General features: G+C 32.7%; 2 protein-coding genes across 5 annotated transcripts; both read right to left on the bottom strand.

The window, feature by feature from the left end:
- Positions 1 to 1753: 1753 nt before the first annotated feature.
- LOC136203194 (pentatricopeptide repeat-containing protein At3g54980, mitochondrial-like) lies at positions 1754 to 6579 on the bottom strand. 3 transcript variants are annotated; one of them, XM_065994285.1, is made up of 3 exons: positions 3749 to 6579; positions 2683 to 2806; positions 1754 to 2592 (listed from the first exon to the last, which is right to left on the bottom strand). In XM_065994285.1, exon 1 carries the CDS (start codon positions 6537 to 6539, stop codon positions 3951 to 3953), a length of 2589 nt encoding a protein of 862 aa, XP_065850357.1. In that variant the 5' UTR covers positions 6540 to 6579; the 3' UTR covers positions 1754 to 2592; positions 2683 to 2806; positions 3749 to 3950. The 3 variants fall into 3 exon arrangements, with proteins under 3 accessions (XP_065850357.1, XP_065850358.1, XP_065850356.1); XM_065994286.1 differs by having other exon boundaries at positions 1754 to 2553; XM_065994284.1 differs by having other exon boundaries at positions 1754 to 2806.
- A 693-nt stretch (positions 6580 to 7272) lies between these two features.
- On the bottom strand, positions 7273 to 12138 carry LOC136203759 (tRNA (cytosine(38)-C(5))-methyltransferase 2). Of its 2 annotated transcripts, none has more exons than XM_065994982.1 (10): positions 11978 to 12138; positions 11767 to 11877; positions 11010 to 11103; positions 10809 to 10927; positions 10613 to 10735; positions 9897 to 10218; positions 9701 to 9795; positions 9554 to 9625; positions 9394 to 9458; positions 7273 to 7785 (listed from the first exon to the last, which is right to left on the bottom strand). In XM_065994982.1, exons 1-10 carry the CDS (start codon positions 12050 to 12052, stop codon positions 7707 to 7709), a joined length of 1155 nt encoding a protein of 384 aa, XP_065851054.1. In that variant the 5' UTR covers positions 12053 to 12138; the 3' UTR covers positions 7273 to 7706. The 2 variants fall into 2 exon arrangements, with proteins under 2 accessions (XP_065851054.1, XP_065851056.1); XM_065994984.1 differs by having other exon boundaries at positions 11010 to 11065; positions 11978 to 12134.
- Between the last annotated feature and the right edge of the window lie 11108 nt (positions 12139 to 23246).

Genomic DNA, 23246 nt, shown 5'->3' with positions numbered 1-23246 from the left:
GTCACTTCCTCCTTTTTTACTGATAAAAAATATAATATAAAATATAATATATTAACTTTAGTTATATTATTATATTTATTTATAAAAAGATTATTTTATCCGTACTATATCTAAGAGTTCTACAGAATTTAAATTAATCCCTAAAATCTCTCTAATTCTCTGCATATCTATATCTAAAAGTTCTATAAAATAGAATGTAAACTAATCCTTAAAATCTCTCTAATTCTCTCCATATCTATATCTAAAAGTTCTACAGAATCTAAATTAATCCCTCAAATCTCTCTAATTCTCTGCATATCTATATTCTATATATAATATAAAACAGTAACGATGGAGCTGAGGTGTCACTTCCTCCTTTTTTACTGATAAAAAATATAATATATTAACTTTAGTTATATTATTATATTTATTTATAAAAAGATTATTTTATTCGTACTATATCTAAGAATTCTACAGAATTTAAATTATAATTATTAAATTATATTTTTATTAATATTTATATATTAAGATGAATTCGTGCATCGCACGGGTCAAAAACTAGTTATATATAGTATAGATATCTTTTTTATGCATCAATTATTATATTCTTTTCTAAATCTGTTTGGTGCAGCTTGCAAGTCACCCTATGATGTAATTTATCTCACTTGTTTTCCTTTAGCTGACATAGAAAGTATCCTGAAATTTGATGGATTGAATATTAATTTTGCTCCTTAGTTCTTACAATTTAATTCATAAAGTTTTTTTTATAAATATTGAAGAATTCGAGTATTTAATCCATTTCCCACCTCAACTTATAAAATATACCATTTAAACAATATTCAATTAAAAAAAATACATATTGATTAAATGCTTGTTTGCCTTTATTTTTATAAATCTTAGAAAAAAAATTCTCAGCTTTTCCATTTAAAAACAATGTTTGATAGATACAAAATTAATTTTCTGAAAAATTAAAAAAAAAAATTGTTTAGAAAAGCTACAATTCATTATTTTAGAGAAACACTTGTCGCGACTTATCAGGAAAATTAAAACTAACTTTTTTATGGACAAAAATAGTGTTAATTTTCAATTTTCAAAATAACTTAATATATATTATTTTTATTTTTCTCATCAACTTTTATAATTTTTATAACGACACTTATCATTTTTTTTTCATAGTACTTTTCCGTCCAACAAATTTTATTAGCCACAATAATACTAAACTAGTATAACAGGTTTTATTAGCCACAGCAGTACCAAACTAGCCTTAATTTTTTTAATAATTTAGTGAATTATTATATGTATACAAATTAAACTTTATTCACACTTTAGGTAGTTCAAAATCCCATCATTGCATTGTGTATATCAATGATAACCTTAAAATAATATGAACTGAATCTCTATCACAAAATTTCAAATAAATTTTGAGAATCTTTAGTTTTTCATAATAGTTCAATTTTATAATATTTAAATACAAAGTTAGTGTTATATTTGTGTCAAAGTATACAAAAAATTACTTTGTTTGTAATATCCAATATAATAGTCAAACCAACCAACCTTTTCAAATTTTAGTAATGTAGAGGCAAAATTGATCTCGGTTGGAAACGCCTAAGCTAAATTTGTACAATTTCATACGTTAGGATCAAATCTGCAAATGTTACGGTCAAATTTGCCTATATATATGGAGAGATGGATTGCTGTAATCCTGAGATATTGAGGCGATTAATACAAAGTGAAATGTTAAATTCCAATAGCTTTATTCCAAAAACATGGATGTTTCATGCTGTCTGTTTGTCTCTTTTTCATTTTTAAATTACAGACATAACATGTATGATATAGATACAAGACATTGAACAAAGTGAATATGTTCCAAAATTTCTGGAACAGAAAAACAAACCTTTACGGTTTTTTCAGCTCATATTCATCAATAATATAATCCCTTTTCCCCCACAAAATACAATAACTCTCAACTAATTGAGTCGAGTCGGTGGTTTTCACCTAGTCAGTGACTGACCAAGTGAATTTGCTTATTCACCATTAGATCTAGAAGGTACGAATCTAAGCGTTACAATGCTTTTAATCTCCACCATCTAAGCCTTACAATGTTTTTAATCTCCACCATAAGATTTTAATAAGCTTAAATCTAATGGTGATTAAGCAAATTCACTTGGTTAGTCACTGATTAGGTGAAAATTACTGCGAGTCGAGAAGACACACTTTAGGTTAAGTCTCTTCCAATTAAAATATATTAGTATAATAAAAATCGAACTTGAAACTCTTCCTACTTAAAGCCAACTTTAATTGGTACCAGTTGATATTTCCTCAACGAAAACCATATTTTAATAAGCTCGTGTTCCTTCGATCTGGCTTTAGGGCCTAAGTACTTGTAATTTTCAGATAATCTAGTTTTTATCTTCGTTCAGGAAGCTGTAACAAAAGCTCTCCCAAACATGAAAAAAACAGGGAACTTGTCACATTCATGTCAAAGGGTACCAAACTCATCCAGACAGAAGCATGTCGAATGACGGGATCTGTAACAGAAATATCCGTCTGCTGATGCTTTATCCCAAAGAGAATCTGAAATTTTTAACACATGTTCATCCATTGACCCCGAGTCTTTTGCTCAGGCTCCGCCAATGTCAACAACAGATTAATCAATGCATAAGAATCTCACAGCTTACAGAAGTAGCAAGCACAAAAGCATACCTTGTTCAACTGGAGAAGATTGTGTCTTCATTCTGCAGAGGTGTATAAACCTTGGATTCGTCATAAATGGCAGTACGGCACAGATGTTGTTGAGTATGGCATTCTTGAGCATCGTTATGTATACCTGAGTCAATGTAACGATTCGCACTCATTACTTCTCAAATACAGGAAATGGAAATAAAAAAAAATGTATTGGAAATAGCTTTAAGATATTAGAAGATTAAAAAGGATTTGTGCAACAAACGAATGAAAAGAACCATTGGGGGCCAGTTATGAAATTGTTGTGAACAGATTGTGTCCGTTCACAAACCAATGCGAATGTTCAAGTTGCAACCAAATTTTCAATAGCTGGAAAGTTTTCCTAACAGTCATAATGATCTGGAAAGGTTCCTAGAAAAGTTGTAATGGTTAGAGAGATTATGTTTGATCAAATTACGGAAAATTTCTACAATGGGCCCAGACCAGTACTGGTCCCGACTACTCGGATGATGCCACATCAATCCAACTGCTGATGTGGCATCATCTGAGTGAAGGGTGGTCGGAACCAGTACTGGTCCCTGTCCACAGTAGAATTTCTCCTCCTCTCTTTCTTAGGGCATTTTTGTTTTTGCACAACAAGAATTCATTAATAGCTTTGTTAATCCTAGAGGAATATGCCGTTAAACTCGAAGCAACATAACGGGGCAAAAATGCCTTGAGGACAACAACAAGCATATTGTGCAAAGCCATGTTTATGTGTTGTATCATTATTTCTTGGCGCAACGGTAAACGTTGTTGTCGTGTAACCGAGAGGTCACGGGTTCGAGTCTTAGGAGCGGCCTCTTGCCAAAAAAATTAGCAGGGGAAGGCTTGCCCCCAGTACACCTTTGTGGTGGGACCCCTCCCCGGACCCTCGCTCCACCGGGCCGCCCTTTTTTATAACTTACTAAGTGTTGATGATTACTATCATGTTTATATATTTACATAGCATCTTATGGTCTCAAAAGTTCGAACAAAATGTAACAACTAAATCAAAATCATCAGAAAGTTAAGCAAAAAATAACGCAAAGATCAAAGTGTAACTGACCTCCATAAGGAGATGATGAAAATTTGTGCAGTTAAGATGCACTTTTTGTCGCAACGACGAAGTCATGGAACCAAGTCTAGAAGAAAGCTCCACTAGCCATTCAGTGCCCGTTTGTCTACCCTTTAGTAGCTCTTTCTTGTTGTTTTACTCCAAAAACAGCTGACAACAACACCAAATAGTAACAGCTGAACCAAACAGCCGCTCAAACCGATGAAACTCTAGAATGGGAATTCACATCTCTGACTTCTCCATTGATGAGAATATCATAAGTAGTTTCATCAGGTTCAAGACCTCTATCCAACATCTCACTATGCAACCTAAATGCTTCTTGCAAATTCCCAACTTTGAAGTTCCAAGCAATCAGTGTATTATAAATAACAACATTAGGTCTCACACCCTTCCTGTCCATCTCTCCCATAATCTTTTGGGCTTTTTCCATTTCTCCTTTTCTGCAAAGACCAATAATCAAAACACTGTATATTCTTATATCAGGCATGATACCCTTGGCAAGCATATCTGAAAAAAGATCTGATGCAGGAAGCAACTTTCCCTCTTTTAATAATCCGCCTATCAGTGTAGTGTATGTCTGCAAATGACAAGGAACCCCCTCATTCAACATTCTCTTATGCAAGTAGAGTGCTGCTTCCATGTTGTTAAGATTCCTGTAGCCGGTTATCATGCTGCAGTAAACTACTGAATTCGGAGACAACCCAGCATCGACGAGTTCTTTAAATAGCTCACTCGCAGTTACCATGTCTCGGTTTTTGCAGAATCCGTCTATTAGAGCACCATACGCGGTAACATCGAGTTCAAGACCCTTACTTTTCATCTCATTCCGCATCTTCAAAGCAAGATCGATACTATTGCTCTTACAGAATCCGTCAATTAAGGCCGTACAAGTGACAACATTTGGATAGACTCCATATTCACACATCTCGTTGTAGACAGACAAAGCAGAATTGACAGAGCCTTCCTTTACAAAGCCATCGATAACACTGTTGTATGTTAAACACGATGGAGTGAAGCCCTTACCGACAAACTTCTTCAGCATATCTTGCGCCTCAGATGTCCGGCCGACTTTGCACAACCCGTTAATTATAGTATTGTAAGTGAAATCCGATGGGACAATATTTTCATTCACCATTTGGTCAAACAACTCAAAAGCATATTCTGTATCCCCTTTTTGAAAATATCCATGCATCAAAATAGAATATGTAACTACATTAGGTTTTAAACCTTTCATAAGCATCTCCGAAACGAGACCAGATGCTGTATTCAAGTTGCCTTGCCTGCAGTGGCCGAGAATCATGGTGTTGTAAGAAACTTCAGTAGGAACCACGCCTTTGCTCACCATCTTATCCCATAAATTACATGCCTCACTCATCTTACCCTCTTTACAGAGCCATGATAAGAAAGAATTATAAGTGAAACTATTGGCAATACCACACTCAATTGCCTCATCAAACAACTTAGTCGCCTCTTCAACTGACCGCCCATTGAGGAATCCCCGGATCAAGGAATTTAAGACGAAGACAGATGGCAAGATTTCCTGTTTTTTCATTTCAATATAAAGTTCATAAGCTTTATCCATATTCCCACTCTTGCAACACCATTCAATTATAACTGCATAAGTAACCTTGTTCGGACTTGGTCCATTCTTATTCATTTCATAAAACAACTCTAAAGCATTGCTCAACTTGCCTTCCTTGCAATAACCTTTCACCATCGAAGTTGCCGCCACCACATTCAGTTCCTTCCCACAGCTCGTCATCTCGTCCTTTATTCTTAACGCCACCACCATATTCCCTCTCTTTACACAGGCCAAAACAACACTAGTAAACGTACCCTCTGACGGTATCCACCCCTTAGATCTCATCTCCATCAACAACTTGCAAGCTAAACTAACATCAAGCTTGTTGCAAAACGCCTGAATAACAATGCTATACGCTGCAGCATCTAGTTCCACCCCTCTATCCTCAGCCTCTCTGAAAAATTTCACCGCTTCATCATCTTTGCCTTCTTTCAGGCTTGCACGCATCATCACATGGACAGTAACACAATCACCATATATCCCTTTCGAAACCATCTTCTGATAGACTTCTCGAGCCTCGAAAATCATGTTATTCTTAACTAATGAAGTCATTAGTATGTTGATGAATCGAACCTCGGGAATTATATCACACTCTATCATTCTATTGAAACTATCTAGACCACAGTTTAACTTGTTAGCTCTGACATAACTATTCAACAAGTAACTGTAAACAACGCGTGCATTCGAATTAAAACTGAATCTTTTTGTACTCTCAAATAAGTGATCAACAAAAACAGAGGGAATGGGGGCGAAATTACCCGAAATGAGTCGGTTCAGGAAGTTCTGAGCTTGTAGAAGAGTATCTGAGGAACTTGTCAAAATATGGAGCAGAAGACACAAAGGATCCAGCCCCCAATCAAACCCACGCCTCTCCAACAAATAGAAGTAATTCAAAGCTGATTTTGGGTCGCTTTTGTAAGTTAATAGATTAGTAACCGCATTAGATTGTGTCAAACCTGTCGATTGTGGTTTCACTCTGAATTCTACATGTTTGGACTCCGGGATAGTCGATTCTCCTGGAAATTGAGATGCTCGGGTGTTTATGTCGTCGAATGTGAAGTTGAGATTGGGATTCCGTGGCAATGAGGATTCTGATATTGATTGATTTCGAAATTGAGTCTGTGAACAGAGACATTTAGAATATGCAATGGAGCGAAAGAGGAAGAGAGGAACTGGTGGTGAAGAGATGATTGATCGCATATTTTTCTTTTTTCTTGCAGGGTTTAACCTCCAGATGGAGTAGAACTAAAACCCTATTAAACTGTTTCTGATGTGCAATGAAAAGGCAAAAAAAACCACTGGTTCCCATTGAGCCATTCATGTTTTATTTTTATTTTTTTTTTATTTTAGGTTTTTATTAACTTCTGCGTATCTTTATTTAAAATATAAACAAAGTAACCATAGAAGACACTTTAAAATATAATCAATTAATCATTCGATTATAAAAAAAATAAACTAAATACGGTCCAAAGAATCTCGATAATAGTTCATGAACAATCCTTCATGGGATTAGATGTTTTATATGCAAAAATATGTGTTACATTCGCCTTGAAAAAGTCAAATATTAACACATGTCATTACGATGAATAAAATAATAATTAACTTATTTTTTTTCTACGTGCAATCCAAGTCCAACATGATTTTTATATTTTATTTCGTTTGACTTTTTCAAAACACGTACAATACTCCTTCCACATGCACTTGCAAAGATGATTAGTTGACTACATTTTAAAGAGTTTAAGCAAATTGAGAAATCTATCCAAATACTTTGGAAATTCAGAGATAGACAAGTTTTTTTTTTTTTTTTGAAGTTCAACATTATTTACTAGTTGAGTGTAAATATTTAATTCAGTTAAAAATATTGTAACATCCCACATATAAAAAAAAACGGCTTACAAAATATTAAAAATGCAAATTTTAAAAGTAGACGAAATAAATAACGCCCTCCATTAATCGAGTTTTAAGTTTAAAAATAATTTTCTGATCATCGGAAATTTAATGCGAGTAAAAATAAAATATGCATAATATTACAAGACTGCGTAAATGATAAATAAACTTTCTCAAGTTCATTTACATACAACAAAATCTAACCCCTTTTCAGAAGGTCTTAAACAATTGGTACAATAATTTGCAGTGATCAACTTCCTAATACTGATCTCATTGGTAGGAGAACAGTTTATATGAACCCTCGAGCTTTACGGATTTGTATGCACGTATCATTTCAAAACTGCGCTCGCCTGCCTCGGTATGGGGAGAAAACAGCGAAAAAAACAAGACTCCTGAAGAATAACTAGGGAATAAAATACTACTTGAGCATAATCCATTTGTAACTTCCCATTGATATAATGGTGTGTTTAAGCTAAAAAATCACACTGGCTGAGCAAATAGGTTGCGAAGCAAAGGAGCAACCACGGCGATGCTTAAACTATTTCCGAGCAATGCATAACTACATGAAGCAAACGACATTGTAAGATACATATAAGATGAAGCGAAGTGCCGATTCATTGAACAGATCAACCATAGCAGCATTGACATTCATAACAGGCAAAACTGTCAAAATAGAAAGATAGAAGATCCGATTTCGTATGATTCGATTTGGGTTTCTTATTCAAGAAACGAGGAAAAAGAATGCAACAAAGTAAAATAAAATTTCAATTGAAACATCGGCACATGATCTTAACTTTCTACTGAGTAAGGCGCTCCAAAATTGCCTAGCAACTCAAATATTCATATTGGCGTATCCTTTGCTTTATTCCATGCTTCAACCTTACTTATAGAAAACTTGAAGACAATCTCTAGTTGATAGTCACATGGACATCAAGGGCTTCTGAATAACTTTCACATTGACGTGGACATGTTTGGTTCAAAAACCAAATCGAACAAAACCGATGTTTTGAAACTGAGTCGAACCAAATTTCAGTTCGGTTCGGTTTGGGTATACTGTATACACCGAACAGCTTAAAAAAACAAATTAAAATCTTAAAATTTTGTAGTCCAATTTCTATAATGATGCATTTACTTTGTTCAATTTCAAACATACTACCTAATACTAAGCCCTGGTTTGCTTGCCGGAAAATATTGTGCATCAAAAAAAATTCCTGATTTTCCGGTGTTTGTTTTTTTAGAAAAATAAGCCAACAACCACCCACCGTTTCTTTTTGTTTTTCAGTGTTGTAGCCAAAAAGCGGAAGATATTTTATTTTCCAACAAAAAAAAATCCCTTATCCAATAATTTTCCAAAACACAATGGCCCTGTTAGAGCGTTTTGGGATAAAAAGAGCGGTTTTGACCAACTTTAGAGGTTTGACCACTGAAACCGCTAATTGGAGTGTTTGGTGGAGAGAGGTTTGGGAGAGAGTTTTTGGATGAAAACGCTAATTTAGAAAAAGCTCTTAAAATGAGCTTTTTCAATTAGCGTTTTGCAATATTAAAATTAATGGACTTCTTTAACCCTAATAGATAGACTCCCTCTTCTCCTGCGCCAAAATTAATGCCCTTATTCGTCTTTTTGCACAAACCGCTATTATCAATCAGCTAATTTTTACCAAACAGAGCCAATATTTTCCGGCAAACAAATGGGTAATACTAATCTCATACTACAATTAATTAAAAAAATCATAAAACTAGTGTATTGTTCTTTTACAACCATAATAATACTAATGTCATTTTACAACCATGATAATACTAAAATATACTTTGACAACTAAATATATAACTAATTAGCAATTGAATTTTTAAATAAATTAAAAATTCCATTCAAAATGCTGAATTGAGTTCGGTTCAGCTTTGTTCGTTTTAAACCGAACTACATGAAAAATACAAACCAAATCAAACTATAAATCAGTTCAGTTTGGTTCAGTCGGTAAACTTCAACAGTTATCCAGTCAAGCATATTCTATAAAATAAGGTGATCAACTTTCCTGGCCTGCTTAGTCTAAAAGCTTGCAAGTTATAGACTAATTACAAGTGCAAACTCATATTGGTTACTGTCAACCATATATATCTAACTATTATCAACAATGGCAGAAAAAGATCATGAGATATAATACCGTACCGTTGTCTAAGGCTTATGTGCTTTGGAAAATGAAAATCTTCAGGGAAGGAATGTAAATTAGCCACCTATAAAAATATACAGAACTAATTTTTCAACACGAATATAAAAATAAAACAGAACTCGAGGAGTAAAAAAAGAGATATAAGCAAACTCTGCATACCTCCCTCGGGGTAAAATATCTTAGGCCTTGCTCCTTCAATGAAGACGTTTTAACCCCATCCCCATTCCTCAGCTGCATATAATAACCTTAGGATCAAAAATCTCGGCGAAGGCAACAAGAATCTCAATGTTTTGAATGAGATCATACCAGGATGGTTGCTAAGAGCGATCCAGTGCCTTTCACGTATCTATAATAACTCTTTGTAAAACAGCAGCATCTCTTTGAATCGGGATACACGATATCTGAAGTTTTTTTATCAGGATTTTTTAGAGTAAAAGATGATTCATAAAAATGAGTCCATTTGGAAAGAGTCACTACTGAAAAGAAGCTGACAGAAGGATACCCATTGCACTTCCCCATCTCTCTATCAAGTTTGACGGGACAAAATACTGATCCATCATGTTTCCTTCAATATTGTCCAGATCTCCAGTAGAAACACTGGAAGTTGCAACAAAATCAGTTTCTCCATCTACATAGCTAATAGAATTCTTGAATTCAAGAAAATTCTCCACTGGCTCACATGACTGGAGCATTTGATCCCAGTTCTCTGCTGGTTGACACTCATCCACAAATGAATCATCGGTGTGCCCAAATAATGGGTCTAAAGACGAAAGAATCTGTTGGTTGAAGACTTTGTTCTGAAAAGATAATGGTTTTCTTTTTGCCTGGAGAAATGTGAAGAGAAGGTATAAATTCTAGAAAGGGATGGTTTTCTTTTACATTTTCTATTTCCAGAGAAATGAAAAACAATCAGTTTATATGGAAACTAAGATTGCATAAATTATGTTCGACCATTAAGAGAATCTCATAGCAGAACAGAACTAATGGTTTGGCGCACTGAACCATCTCTTGAATATCTCAAAAAGCTTCAGATAAGTGCTATTAGTTGTTTCACTCAGACTATATGTAGATTTTAGATGCCTAAAATAAAATCTATTATCTAAACATTCATAAAGACATTCAAAATGATAATTGCACAAATCACAATTCAAAATGCTCTATAACTTCAGGTACATAAAATTTGTAAAGTTAAGAGAGATGGAGGGAGTGAAGTGTCACCAAGCAAAAATAACGTGGTCTGGAGTAGGGCACACCAAACTGCAACGGACTCAAAATGAACTCTTGAGTAACAAAATCAGACTTCGTTAAAATCTCTACCATTTTTAAGCGTGTATCAGATGTCTGCAACCAAGGAAAAAGACATGAGGAATATGCAAAGCAATAACCTTTTTCACAAATTTATTTATGAGCTCACCTCAAATCCAACAACATTTTCCACAAACAATATAGAAGGTGGGTGCTTAGCCTGTGGTATAAGCTCAAGAATCTGGAGGAAAGATAAAGCCCGAGCATCACCGGAATGCTTTTGAAGACCTAATCAGAAGATCACAACGAACTTGTCAGCAAAGCCAGAATAGTTTACAAAATAGTAATGAAGGTGAATAAGCAATTTGACCTTGTCGGGTGTAGGGTTGACAAGGAGGAGAAAGAAGCCATGCTTGAGCCCGGTAACTGTCGAGATCAGCAGCAGTCAGACTCTGAATATTACCCTATGATGCTCCAAATATTTAACATAAAATTAAACAATATAAATTGGTAATTCTACTTCCAAAATAATGACTATAACTATCTGAAAGTAAAAACAACGCAATGCCAAGTAATCTCCTATTTGTGAATGTTAGCACTAACGTCGTTTTGTAGATGGAGCAATTTCATGCTCCATTAAAGGTAGATCCCACGGAATCCAATTTCCTGTTAATTTAAGTTCATGTATGTGCCACTTAAGCTACACAGCCATCCACATGGAACCAAACTTTAGTGCTAACATTCACGGTTTTATAAGTAGAGTCTAAATCTGTTCTCCCCCAATAATCGGATGGAACCAAATTAACAGGTAATTTGACTTTTGTTGGATCTACCATTAATAGAATCTAAAAGTCCATCCATCTACAAAACTTTAGTGACAACATTGCAGGGTTTTATAAATGGAGTGGAGTCTAAACATGTTCACCCCAGTAACCATAAAGCTAAATTGATACATCGTTCCTTTTTCACCAAATGACCACAATTCTAACAAGCAAACAGGAAAATCTGTCAAAATCACTGATAATTCCTTACTAAGAAGTTATGATACAGCAGAATGAGAAAAACAAAATGGCCGCAGAAGCAATAAACCAATTAGAATTTCATAAAACAAAGACACAGAGACTAACCTGATAAGGACGGTGGCCAAAATTGAACTCATAAACATCATTGGCTATGTTGTTAATGTCAAAAGCTTCCACCACTTTGGCATTAATCCCAGCCTTCTCTAGAGAATATCTCTAAAAAATCAAGACTAATAAACATCAGTTACAATATTCAGAAAATAGCTCTCCGTATCTGTATTGTGCAAAGAAATAAAACAAGAGATAAGCCCCTTACCATTCCACCAATACCACTGTAAAACTCGAGCACTCGCCATGGCTCGTCTTCCTGTTTGACAAAACCCTCCTCCATTGATTTTTTCTTTTTTCTTTTCTCGGGTCTCGCCCGAGAACTGTAAAACCGTCGTTTGGGAAAGCAGTTGCAGTTCCCATAAACGCACCGTTTTGTGCCTCTGTCTTCAACTTTGCTATTAGCAGATCCGACCTTGGAGATTGGGCTTAATTTAGTAGGACTTGTGAGATCATGTCCACTGACAATTGGGCTTTGATGAGATCATAGATAATATATAGTTTTTAATTTAATTTAAATTATAAAATTTACTAGACTTTTAAATTTTATTTGTGTATATTTAAAATTAAATTCTAAATGAATTTATTTATATTGCAAAAATAAATTAAATTTTAATAAATATTTGTCAAAATATAAAGAAATAAATATTAAATAATATTTTAAATTTTTAATGTTGTAAGTATTAGAATATATAAATATATATTGTTGTTATTAGTCATAAATAGAAAACTAATTTAGTAGTAAAATGTTAGACATATAAAAAAAACCAATCAGACTTGTTCGTTGTTAACCCGATTGGTTTAAATGATTTAGTCTGGTTTGTTAGACATATAAAAAAAACCAACATCAATTGAATCGGAGACATGACAGTTTCACGATTGAACTGAGCAATTGGAAACAATGTGGATCGGAAATGAAAAGACGATAGTTGGAGAGCAAGGTCTACAATGTTGGGTTTTGACCAAATTTGAAAATATCTACATGATATGATATTAAGTAAGACTATACAAGTTTCAGACTTCTCAACACGAATTCCTAAGAACTTTATTCATATAAATATAAAAAATACAATATTTTTTTGTAAGAAGATTCACTTAAAAATGTATTTTAGGCATTATAATTAGAAAAACTAAAGTAGGTACGACTCTACACAAATATTAACAATTGTCACTTTATCTAGAATTCTATTGAAGGTAAAATTTCTCTTCAATTTAACTTTATTACGGTGCTTCGTAGTTATTCCTTGATAGGCCTATAATTGATCCTAATAAAACATACCTTATGTGATATAAATGGGGCTAATTAAGGCTTAGGAATGTATAAATAAAGGACTAAAAAGGGTTTTATACAGATCTTGATTGGAGAAGTCAAAACAGCTGCCGTGCAGCCTGTTTTGCAGTAAAAAGGGAGAAAGCAACCTCCGGACCAGCGGATAAAGCTGCAGACTGATGAGGACAGCGACAAGAGGGAGCGGAAGCAGGAGTAGGCGGCCTAAAAGCAACATGATGACATGAAATTTCTGACCTTGAGTGTTCAAGTGTCAAGCAAGCAACCACCCATTTCAGTAAAAGAACATTTTTAACCTTTTGGAGAACAATCTTGGGATGTAATATTTTTAGTTTATTATTTTATATCTTTTTGGGGAGTCTTCCCTCCTTTATATTCAGAACAGAAGAGGGGGGAAGTGTTGGAATTACTTATTGGAATTAGATCCACAAACCACAAGATCATAAACTCATGTTAATCCATTAAGATCTAAAGCGGAAGCGTACCTGAATACACAGCGTAGCGGATTGAAAAGAATCAGAGACACCTTAGGTTGATTGGTCTTCTAGGGCTAAAAGCAACTAGCACATCTACACTTGATGGGGGAGGTTGTAGATTTAGAATGCTTATGCTCTAGGGACCATAACCCTCTATTTATAGTGAAAACCTAATTGTTGTAATTACTAATCTGCCCATCATAGTATTAGTAAATTACAATTGGGTATCTACACATATTTAAGCCCATACCCATTATATATGCCACAGGCCCATAAACTAATTCAGATCACTTAATCGGGCTCATACATATGATAGCCCATAATTACAATTATACATGTAAAGCCCATAATGTTGGATTTTAATCCAACAATCTCCCACTGGGCGAAACATGTATATTCCTGTAAATTATGAATCCTTTATGACGTCAAAATATGCTATCATATTTACTATACGCATATACCAACAATTCCGTCCATTAATCATACTAACATAGAACCAAAGCAGAATCAATCACCTTTAGTGTAACCTTACCAACAATGATCACATATGTTAGCATAACCAAATGACATGAATTAAGTATGGATGTGTAGCATGGAAATTACATGTAATGTGACCTTAACATGCCTATTTCCAACTGGTCCTACTTTAGTGAGATCAAGACTATAACACTTCCAGAATGGAATAAACTTACCGAATAAACAAACATGTCTAAAACTGAAGAGCATCCAAAATACAAACTCCCACTAAACTCAAATTTTCTTAAGCAATTCAAGACCCAAATGAGCAATATGCTAATGAAAGATAATGGGCAATAATCATTAACTAAGCGGATCCATAGAGTTTGTCCTAATATGCTCATTAGACACCGGTCCATTCTGAAATCTCTACTAGATATTTAATTACTAGTAGAACATAAGTGTTGACTTATTGTCATAATATATTATCTTTCTATATCTGAATTGCAGCGTAATGACAATTTCACAGTCAACCAAAAAACTAGATGCCTCATAATGCGCTACAGATATAGCTGCCATGATGGAAGAAATGATTCACCCATCTAATAAACTGAAATGAACTTTAAACAAAATGAGCATCCGATATAATCAGAATCAGTATACATAATGATCTCTACTTGATTTGACTCTGACATATTATATGCGAGCTTTATTCTATGTGAATAGCGCATGACCTTATTAGCTGCTTTTCTAAAACTTCAAAACTAAAATATTTGCATATCTGCTCATTACCTCAAATATGAATACATATCAGAATGCATACGTACTTGAGCACACAAAAATAATGTATAACTGTTTGGGCACTATTTGAGACTAAAATCGTCTCCTTTAATTATAAGGGTATCACCTGATTTGGAGTTCTCAAATAGAAAAATAAATTTCCTCCCACCGAATCCAAAATATACATAATTATCAAACAAATTCATCTCAAAAACAATGAGACAATAACTTAGTGAAATTCGTGACCATAACCAGTTAGCAATGCCATTATAACATTAAAGAATCTTTCAATGAAACTAGAAAGAAAGTTTTTCACAAATAATGTCTTCTTTTCGTCTGAAGTCTTTGACAACAATAAATACCTTATATCTTTTCATAATTGTCTTTGAGAAAATTGACAAGATTTGAAAACTCTAAATTAATGGCATCAACCCACAATCGAGAATTGGAACTCCTTAAGGCATTGATAACTCAATACCATCTTTATGTTCTTAGAGATATACAAAATAATGATCAAACATTGTATTTCTCATTTCTCTAGTGAATTTCACTTTACTGACATTTATTCTTGAGGTTGTTGAGATTGTTCTTCTGGATGAGGAATCATTTAACCATATTTCCCCCTGCAAGCTCAAAATCCTCAAAGAATAAATGTATAGTGTTCATCATAACTAAATTTTGATAAAGACAATTTCCTATTCTTAAACAAACATATTTGAATTTGTTTAAAATAGAAACCAAAATCCACCTAACAGGGTGGTGCAATAAGTCTTCTTCAAATATGAATATACACCGGTCCTCAAATGTAATATTAATATGTATATTGTCAATACTTTCTACCTTAACATTCCCATATAGATGTATCTTTCACCATCAAATGAATGTTAGGTTAGACAACCTCGCACAAACACATCAATATGAATAATAATACCAAAAATATAATTCATCAAGTGTGTTCAAGCATAAAAATTAACCTTAGAACAAACAAAAAAAAGTGTACCTTTCTTTATACGAAAAAAGTGTACCTTTCTTTATACGCCAAGCACAGTTTTTGACATGATTCTTTTTATTATGTCCAACTTTATTGCATAAGAAACAAGTAGTTTCTGAATTTTGTCTCTTTTGCACTTTAATGACACAATACATGCATCTTTAATACTTTTCTTAACTTTATCATTTGAAGTGGATGCCTTATAAACACATTCATATCTCTCTTGCTGAAGTATATCCTCTTCTTGCAACTGACACATATATTAAAATTTTGAGAAATCAAGGGAATTGAGAATTCCATAAGACACAAGCCTTTCAATTCTCTCTTGAGAAATATGTCCTAATCTTTTGTACCACAATAGCAGAATTCTCATAATTTAATTTTCTCTTCATACCACACCACGTGTACTAGGTTTCATTATAAGAAGAAACAGCACCAAGCATATAAAGATAATCATAAATAGATAAAGAACCAGTGCCAATGGTAACTGAATTTTGAAAAAGACTCACTTTCCTATTTCTAAATGAACAATAACCAAACTTGTCCAAAGTAGAAATAGAAACCAAATTCCGTCTAAAAGACGACACAATAAAAGTCTCATTCAAATCTAAATAAGCACTAGTTTTCAAAAGTAATCTAAATATGCCTATTGCCTCTACTTCTACTGCCTTGCCATCTCCCACATAGATGTATCTTTCACCATCATTTGGCTTTCGGCAGCTTAGGCAACCTTGCATGGACACACTAATGTGAGTAGTAGCACCAGAATCTACCCACAAAGTATGTCCAGGTACTGGAGATAAATTAACTTCAAAAAATGAGCCCATCTTTTGACCTTATGACAATTATAGCTCATCTTAAATTTATCAAATTGTGCAATAAGATAAATTACAACCTTATACACGAGCATGTCATTAGACAACTGCAACTTAAAGTGTATTTAACTTAAAAGCAAGATGAGACATCTCTATAATGTGCTCCATAATGTTTCATTTTCCTTATCCTTAATGGTATCATCATGTTCATTCTTTGCAAATCTTTTCTCAATTTCAGCAAAGAAACCTTATCTGTAGATACCTCATAAGTCATTATAGTCAATATAATGCCCTTAAAACTTCTTGAATGAAACATTTCATGATCATCAGACTCATGCAATTAGATCTTCTCACTTCCCATAATGAATTTTTATCATTATGAGTACCAGATGTCATTAAGACAGTGAGTTTATCAATTCCTAATACAATGCCCAGATCAACAATATTGAGAACTAGCATAATGTTCTCTTTCAAAACTTAATATTGAGAACTAGCATAATGTTCTCTTTCAAACCTTAAATAACATAATTCAATATGCAAATTGAATTAATTATGAGCAAATATAATGGCAGCAAATTCAATAACAGAGAAGTTAACAAGCTCGCATAAGTTATATATATTTGAATTAGGGCAGACAAAAAAATCAAATCATGGCAAATCTCATCACAAGATACCTAGCACGACATTAATATTTTATCTTTGGACAAAAATACTAACTCGTAAGTGGTCATCTTGTTGTAGCAATCAAATATTAACAATAAGTCCTGTCAAATAATAAATCATCTTTGGACAAATTTATTATTCACATGGAAAACTAGATAATTGTTACATATTTATTGTCACAGGTGTGTATGTAATTCGGCCAAATATTAGTCTTCCTTTGGGCCGGGTAATATCCGCATGAATTTACAGACACACAAAATTGAATAGATGTTATATATCAAATTAATCTCCACAAGAGAGCCCACTTTGGCGGGATGTTGCTTAAACTAATTTATATAAAACGTCTATAACCATGACTTGAATACATATGAGACAAGTATACATAATTGACCATAAAAAAAAAAACTTTAATATTTATATATTGTCATATGTAACTTAAAAACCAAAAATATTTTTGACAATATATAAATATTTTAGTCATAACAAACTCTCATAACAAAAGTATGGTCATCGAAACTAAATAACTGCATAAAATGATTATGCCCAAATTATTTTTTTTTTCTTTAATTCACATAATCGCCCAATATTATATATTTGTCTCAAATAAAATCACAAAAGTTTATTATCAGAAAATTGGGCAAATAAAAAAAATCAAATCAAGGTTAATCTCATTATAAGACACCTAGCACAACATTAATATTTTGTCTTTGGACATAAATATTAACTTGTAAGTGGTAATCTTATTGTATCAATCAAATATTAACAATAAATCATATCAAATAATAAACATATCTTTGGATAAGTTTAATATTCATATAGAAACCCAAATAATTGTTACATATTTAATTGACATCTATACCATTATTTGAAATTTTTAGAACTTAAAACCGAACCATAAATCAATTTCAAAACCAAAACATTAATGTATAATAAATACAAAAGTTATTACAAAGCAATGTTATAACCGAAACATTAATGTAAGGAAAACTGAAGTTATTATTAAAATTTGTAACCAACACATTAATATGAGGAAATAAATACTGAAGTTATCATAAAAATTTATAACCAAAACATTAATGTAAGGAAATAAATACCGAAATTGTTACAAAAATTTTGTAACCAAAACATTAATTTCAACCGAAATACCAAAGTTGTTACAAAATATTTGTAACCAAAACATTAATTAACCGAAATACTAAAGTTGTTACAAAAAAAAATTGTAACCAAAACCTTAATATAATCGAAGTTCCAAAGTTGTTACAAATATTTTTTTGTAACCGAAATATTAAAACACAAAAACTTCAAAAGTCTAAAATTATGAAGTTTTTATGAATTAAAAACAATATAAAAGACATTAATATCTAAAAAATTTTGATTTGTAATAAAACAAATCAACTGAAAAGTTTGAAGAGTTCATCAAATTAAAATCTTTGAATCAATGTTTAAAACCTCAAAAATAAAAATAGATATCCTAAGCGATTCTCAATCCATAACATACAAGTAAAAAAAACTTGATCCAAAAGCAAGACCATAAGATTTTTCCATGTTTAGAAACAAAGGAAAAAAAACGATGTACTGAAAACATTGATAAACTAAAACATAAGAAAACCAAATTTAAAAGAATATTGATATTCAATTGAATGTCTCTGAATCAATTAATATTGATTCCTAAATCGTTAGCATAAGATTGGCGAAAATCAAAAGAAAAACTTTTCATCGAAGTAAAACAAAATCTCAATAAATCTATCATGAGTTGCTCTGATACCACTTGTTGGAATTAGATCCACAAACCACAAGATCATAAACTCATGTTAATCCATTAAGATCTAAAGCGGAAGCGTACCTGAATACACAGCGTAGCGGATTGAAAAGAATCAGAGACACCTTAGGTTGATTGGTCTTCTAGGGCTAAAAGCAACTAGCACATCTACACTTGATGGGGGAGGTTGTAGATTTAGAATGCTTATGCCCTAGGGACTATAACCCTCTATTTATAGTGAAAACCTAATTATTGTAATTACTAATCTGCCCATCATAGTATTAGTAAATTACAACTGGGTATCTACACATATTTAAGCCCATACCCATTATATATGCCACAGGCCCATAAACTAATTCAGATCACTTAATCGGGCTCATACATATGATAGCCCATAATTACAATTATACATGTAAAGCCCATAATGTTGGATTTTAATCCAACAGGAAGGACACACTTTTCTTTCGGATAATTTTGGAGAGGGCGAAAAGCTCTCTAAGAACATGAAGAACTCCGTTAATGGAGTATCACTGCTCAAACTCAGGCTGTTCACTCGTCACTATGAGTGAGTACTCATTTGAATGGGCTAGGCCAGCTGGTGGCTGGTGCTGTAAGTAAACCCATCCTTTTTATGACTGAATGTTATTATCTGTTGAAGTGTTTGATGATGTTCTTAAATGCATGTTGAATACATCCATCTTAGTGATCAATGAATGATGTGGAACTGCTTTCATTATCATGTATCTCTCATCACACTTACAAGACTCGAAATAGGAATATAAGGGGATTGTATCAAGGGTTTTCTAAGTAGAGATGCTGCTTCATCCGTAATGCTAGAAATAACCAACTTTAAGAACGCTTAGAGTTGTAGTAAGACTTAGAATCTTAAGAACACACGAAAGTTGACTTAAGTGAGCCCAAAGCAAAGACCTTGACTTCACAATATTACATTCATGAATAAATAGGTGAAAGTTATGCTGTAAGCAACCTGTTCCTACCATGGCTTAGCTTGTTCCTTCCTTCTATTATAACAACCAACTTCTTTTGAACAATCTAGTAGTAAGTCTCTCATGTTTAGTCATTTTCGATCATACCACAAATACCCATTTTAAACCAAAGAAAGAAATTGCGTACTACGAACACCCTGTTCCATAAGGTTTTGTCTGTCAAAGTTATTTTTCAATCCCTGAGGAGACGATACTTTACTTACTGAAATATTACTTGTATCTAGTGCACTTGCTAGAGTCTACTTTGAGAACAACATTCCTCTTTCATATATTATCTTTCCCCATTTGATAAGAAGGACATACATTTATCAATAACTTAATTTATTAACATCAACCTACACAAATGATATCATCATATATATTGATAAATTAAATGATTGTTTTACCAAGACAATAGCTCTAATATTAATAATTGGATCAGTACCTGTTATAACAAACTTGATATGTATAGCACAAAATTAGACATATAAACACAAAAATAAGAAATTTATGTGTCTTGGATAATTTTATCTCCATCCACGGGTGAAGAAGAACACCAATTTATTTATAGTTGACAAATTGATATAATAATAAGAAAATCTTGTTTTTACCTGAATTCATATTCGTCATTTTTACTATCAAACTCATTAAATTGATTGAGATTATGTCTCTTTATCTTGATGACTCTTAGATGGTGTTCTTTGTCACTTAATTTCAGTATCAGTTCAGTTCAATAATTTATCATTATTTATTATAATTATAATTATTTATTATCATTTATTATTATTATTATTATTATTATTATTAAAATCATTATTATTATTATTATTATAAGCTTATTTATTTTAACTATTGCTATTTTTAAAGTCTAATAATATAGTTTCAATTCAGTAGCATTCAGTTCAATTCAGTTTATTTAATTTCAATAAAAAATAACAGGGTCTTAAACCTCTAGGGTTTGAATATGGTTAAAAGGGGTGTCTATAGACTCTCTTTGATCTTATTCATATTGATGTATGGAGTCTTATAAACAATCTACTCTAATGGGAGATTGTAACTTGGGGGTACCACATGGGATAATTTACACCCAAAAGTTACAACCCATTAGAGAGCATTTGTTACTTCAAAAAATTTGAAGGTAAAAAAAATATAAAAATAAAAGAATAAGGATGGATTCATAAATTTATACACTAAAAAACCTTCTTTATGCTTCATAAGTGGGGCCTAGAGAGTAAAAGTTTGTAACCAAATTTAATAATAAACTACATTTGTTAACAAGCTCTCTAGCTTAGTTATAACCAATTGGTAGAAAATAACAACCAATTTGGTTGTCATAGAGATGCTCTAACTAGTGCTCATTTTGTACTCATTATTACGGATGATTTAATAAGAATAACATCGAGATTGAGTATCATTCCATTGTCTATGTTGGCTCTCAACCAGGGGCGGATGTAGGGGGTCAAAGGGGCATGGTTAAAGTGCAAAAATATCCCTAATATTTTGGGTCAGAAGCAATTTTATCCCTAACGTCTAAAATGGTATAATTTTATCCCTAATGTTGGAAGCCAAGAGCAATTTTACCCTTAACGTTGATAAATTGGGTCAATTTGAGAAATAATTCATCAAACTGTCTTCTTGGTCATGAATAATAGTGTCTGAAATTGATCCAATTTATCAACGTTAGGGATAAAATTGGTGCAAAATTACAAAATTGATATGCAATTGGTGCAAAATAAAGAAAAAAATGATTGTATTTTATAATAGTGTCTGAAATTGATCCAATTTATCAACGTTAGGGATAAAATTGCTCTTGGCTACAAACATTAGGGGTAAAATTGCACAATTTTAGATGTTAGGGGTAAAATTGCACCTGACCCAAAACGTTAGGGATATTTGATGCGTAACAATCCGAGAATCCCGGAAATGGATGATTACGAGTCGGAAACATTATAATTTACGTTTTTTATAAAAAAAAATCATGAAAATAATGCATGACAATTGAACGATTTTGCATTTTTTGTCTAAATTTTTTTTACGTAGAATTTTGCCCCCCTCCCTCAAATCCTGGATTCGCCACTGCTCTCAACTGAGTTGGATTCAAATATCAATGAGTAAAATTGTTGAAAAATGAAAATTTGCATTGATTGAAAGTGTTTTGAGTACTTCTCCAAGATATCTACAAATTGAAAGTTATGCTATGAACAAATGGAAACAATGTGGCTTGGCATAATCACGTATTTTATGTGGTAAAATGCACCATAATGGAGTAGAATATACATTGCAATGTTCGTAAACTATCCGCTATTTTTTGTGCAAAAATTGACAAAATAAGGTCATGTTGGTTTTGGTTTTGTGTTAAGGAATCATGAGGGGTGCTTCATAGCTGCTGGCAATGGTGTGATCAATAACTATCAGGACCCGCTATTGGGTGAAGGAATGAGTTGTCGTGAAGCTCTTAGTTGGTTGAAGAATGAAGGGTTTCCGAATGTTCATCTGGAAATGGATTCTCAGCTCTTGGTTCTTGCAATTTCTGGAACTACAGAACTAGTTTCCCCTTTTGGCATTATTGTTGATGATTGTAAAGCTCTGATTAGCGAGTTAAATATTTTATCTGTTTCTTTCATTAGAAGGTCGGCGAATAAGATTGCTCATATACTGACAAGAGCGTCTAGTTTTGTGTCTGATCATGGGATATGGAAACATAATCCCCTCCAGTTCATTTGTAATGACTTAAGTGCTGATATTGAATAATAAAGTTTCATTTTGATTTAAAAAAAAGCATGTTAAGGGTTAATGGATGTATAATCGACTTTTAAAATCACTATTGAGATGATTTTAGATGAAATATAATCAAATTGAATATTTTGGTTTTCTAAATTGACTTTTAAAATCACTATACATATTTCCTCAATTGATCCAGAAGAAACAACAAGAAAAAAACTTAAAATACTTTCAAAACATACTATTTTGGATTATTATCTCCACAACAATAAAACATTAAATATGTATATGTATATAAATACAAAATATGAATAATTTGGTTTGGTTTTATATTTTTTACCCAATCAAACCAAACACCAAAATATACTTTAAAACTAGGCTTAATACTCATTTGTCTAGAAAGTTTGATTGCGCTCTGAACTTTCAAAATATCCTAATAGTCCCCTCAACTTGTATAAAATATTCGGTTAGCTCCCTGAATTTATGTAAAATATAGGCAAAAAGCATCATTATATCCCTGATTTTTCGGGTTTTTTTGTTCA

The sequence above is a fragment of the Euphorbia lathyris genome, chromosome 8 (assembly GCF_963576675.1).
Source record: "Euphorbia lathyris chromosome 8, ddEupLath1.1, whole genome shotgun sequence".
Lineage (NCBI taxonomy): Eukaryota > Viridiplantae > Streptophyta > Magnoliopsida > Malpighiales > Euphorbiaceae > Euphorbia > Euphorbia lathyris.
Note: the sequence above shows the minus strand (reverse complement) of the source record. Positions and strands in the feature narration are given on the sequence as shown.

Bases quoted from the DNA above. Each gene is read 5' to 3' on its own strand.
- LOC136203194 (XM_065994284.1), bottom strand. From the start codon at position 6,539: ATGCGATCAATCATCTCTTCACCACCAGTTCCTCTCTTCCTCTTTCGC.
- LOC136203759 (XM_065994982.1), bottom strand. From the start codon at position 12,052: ATGGAGGAGGGTTTTGTCAAACAGGAAGACGAGCCATGGCGAGTGCTC. The intron at 11,104-11,766 runs GTTAGTCTCTGT...GGAGCATCATAG, and splicing joins TTGGCCACCGTCCTTATCAG to GGTAATATTCAGAGTCTGAC. The intron at 10,928-11,009 runs GTCAAATTGCTT...TCTTCTGATTAG, and splicing joins TCAACCCTACACCCGACAAG to GTCTTCAAAAGCATTCCGGT.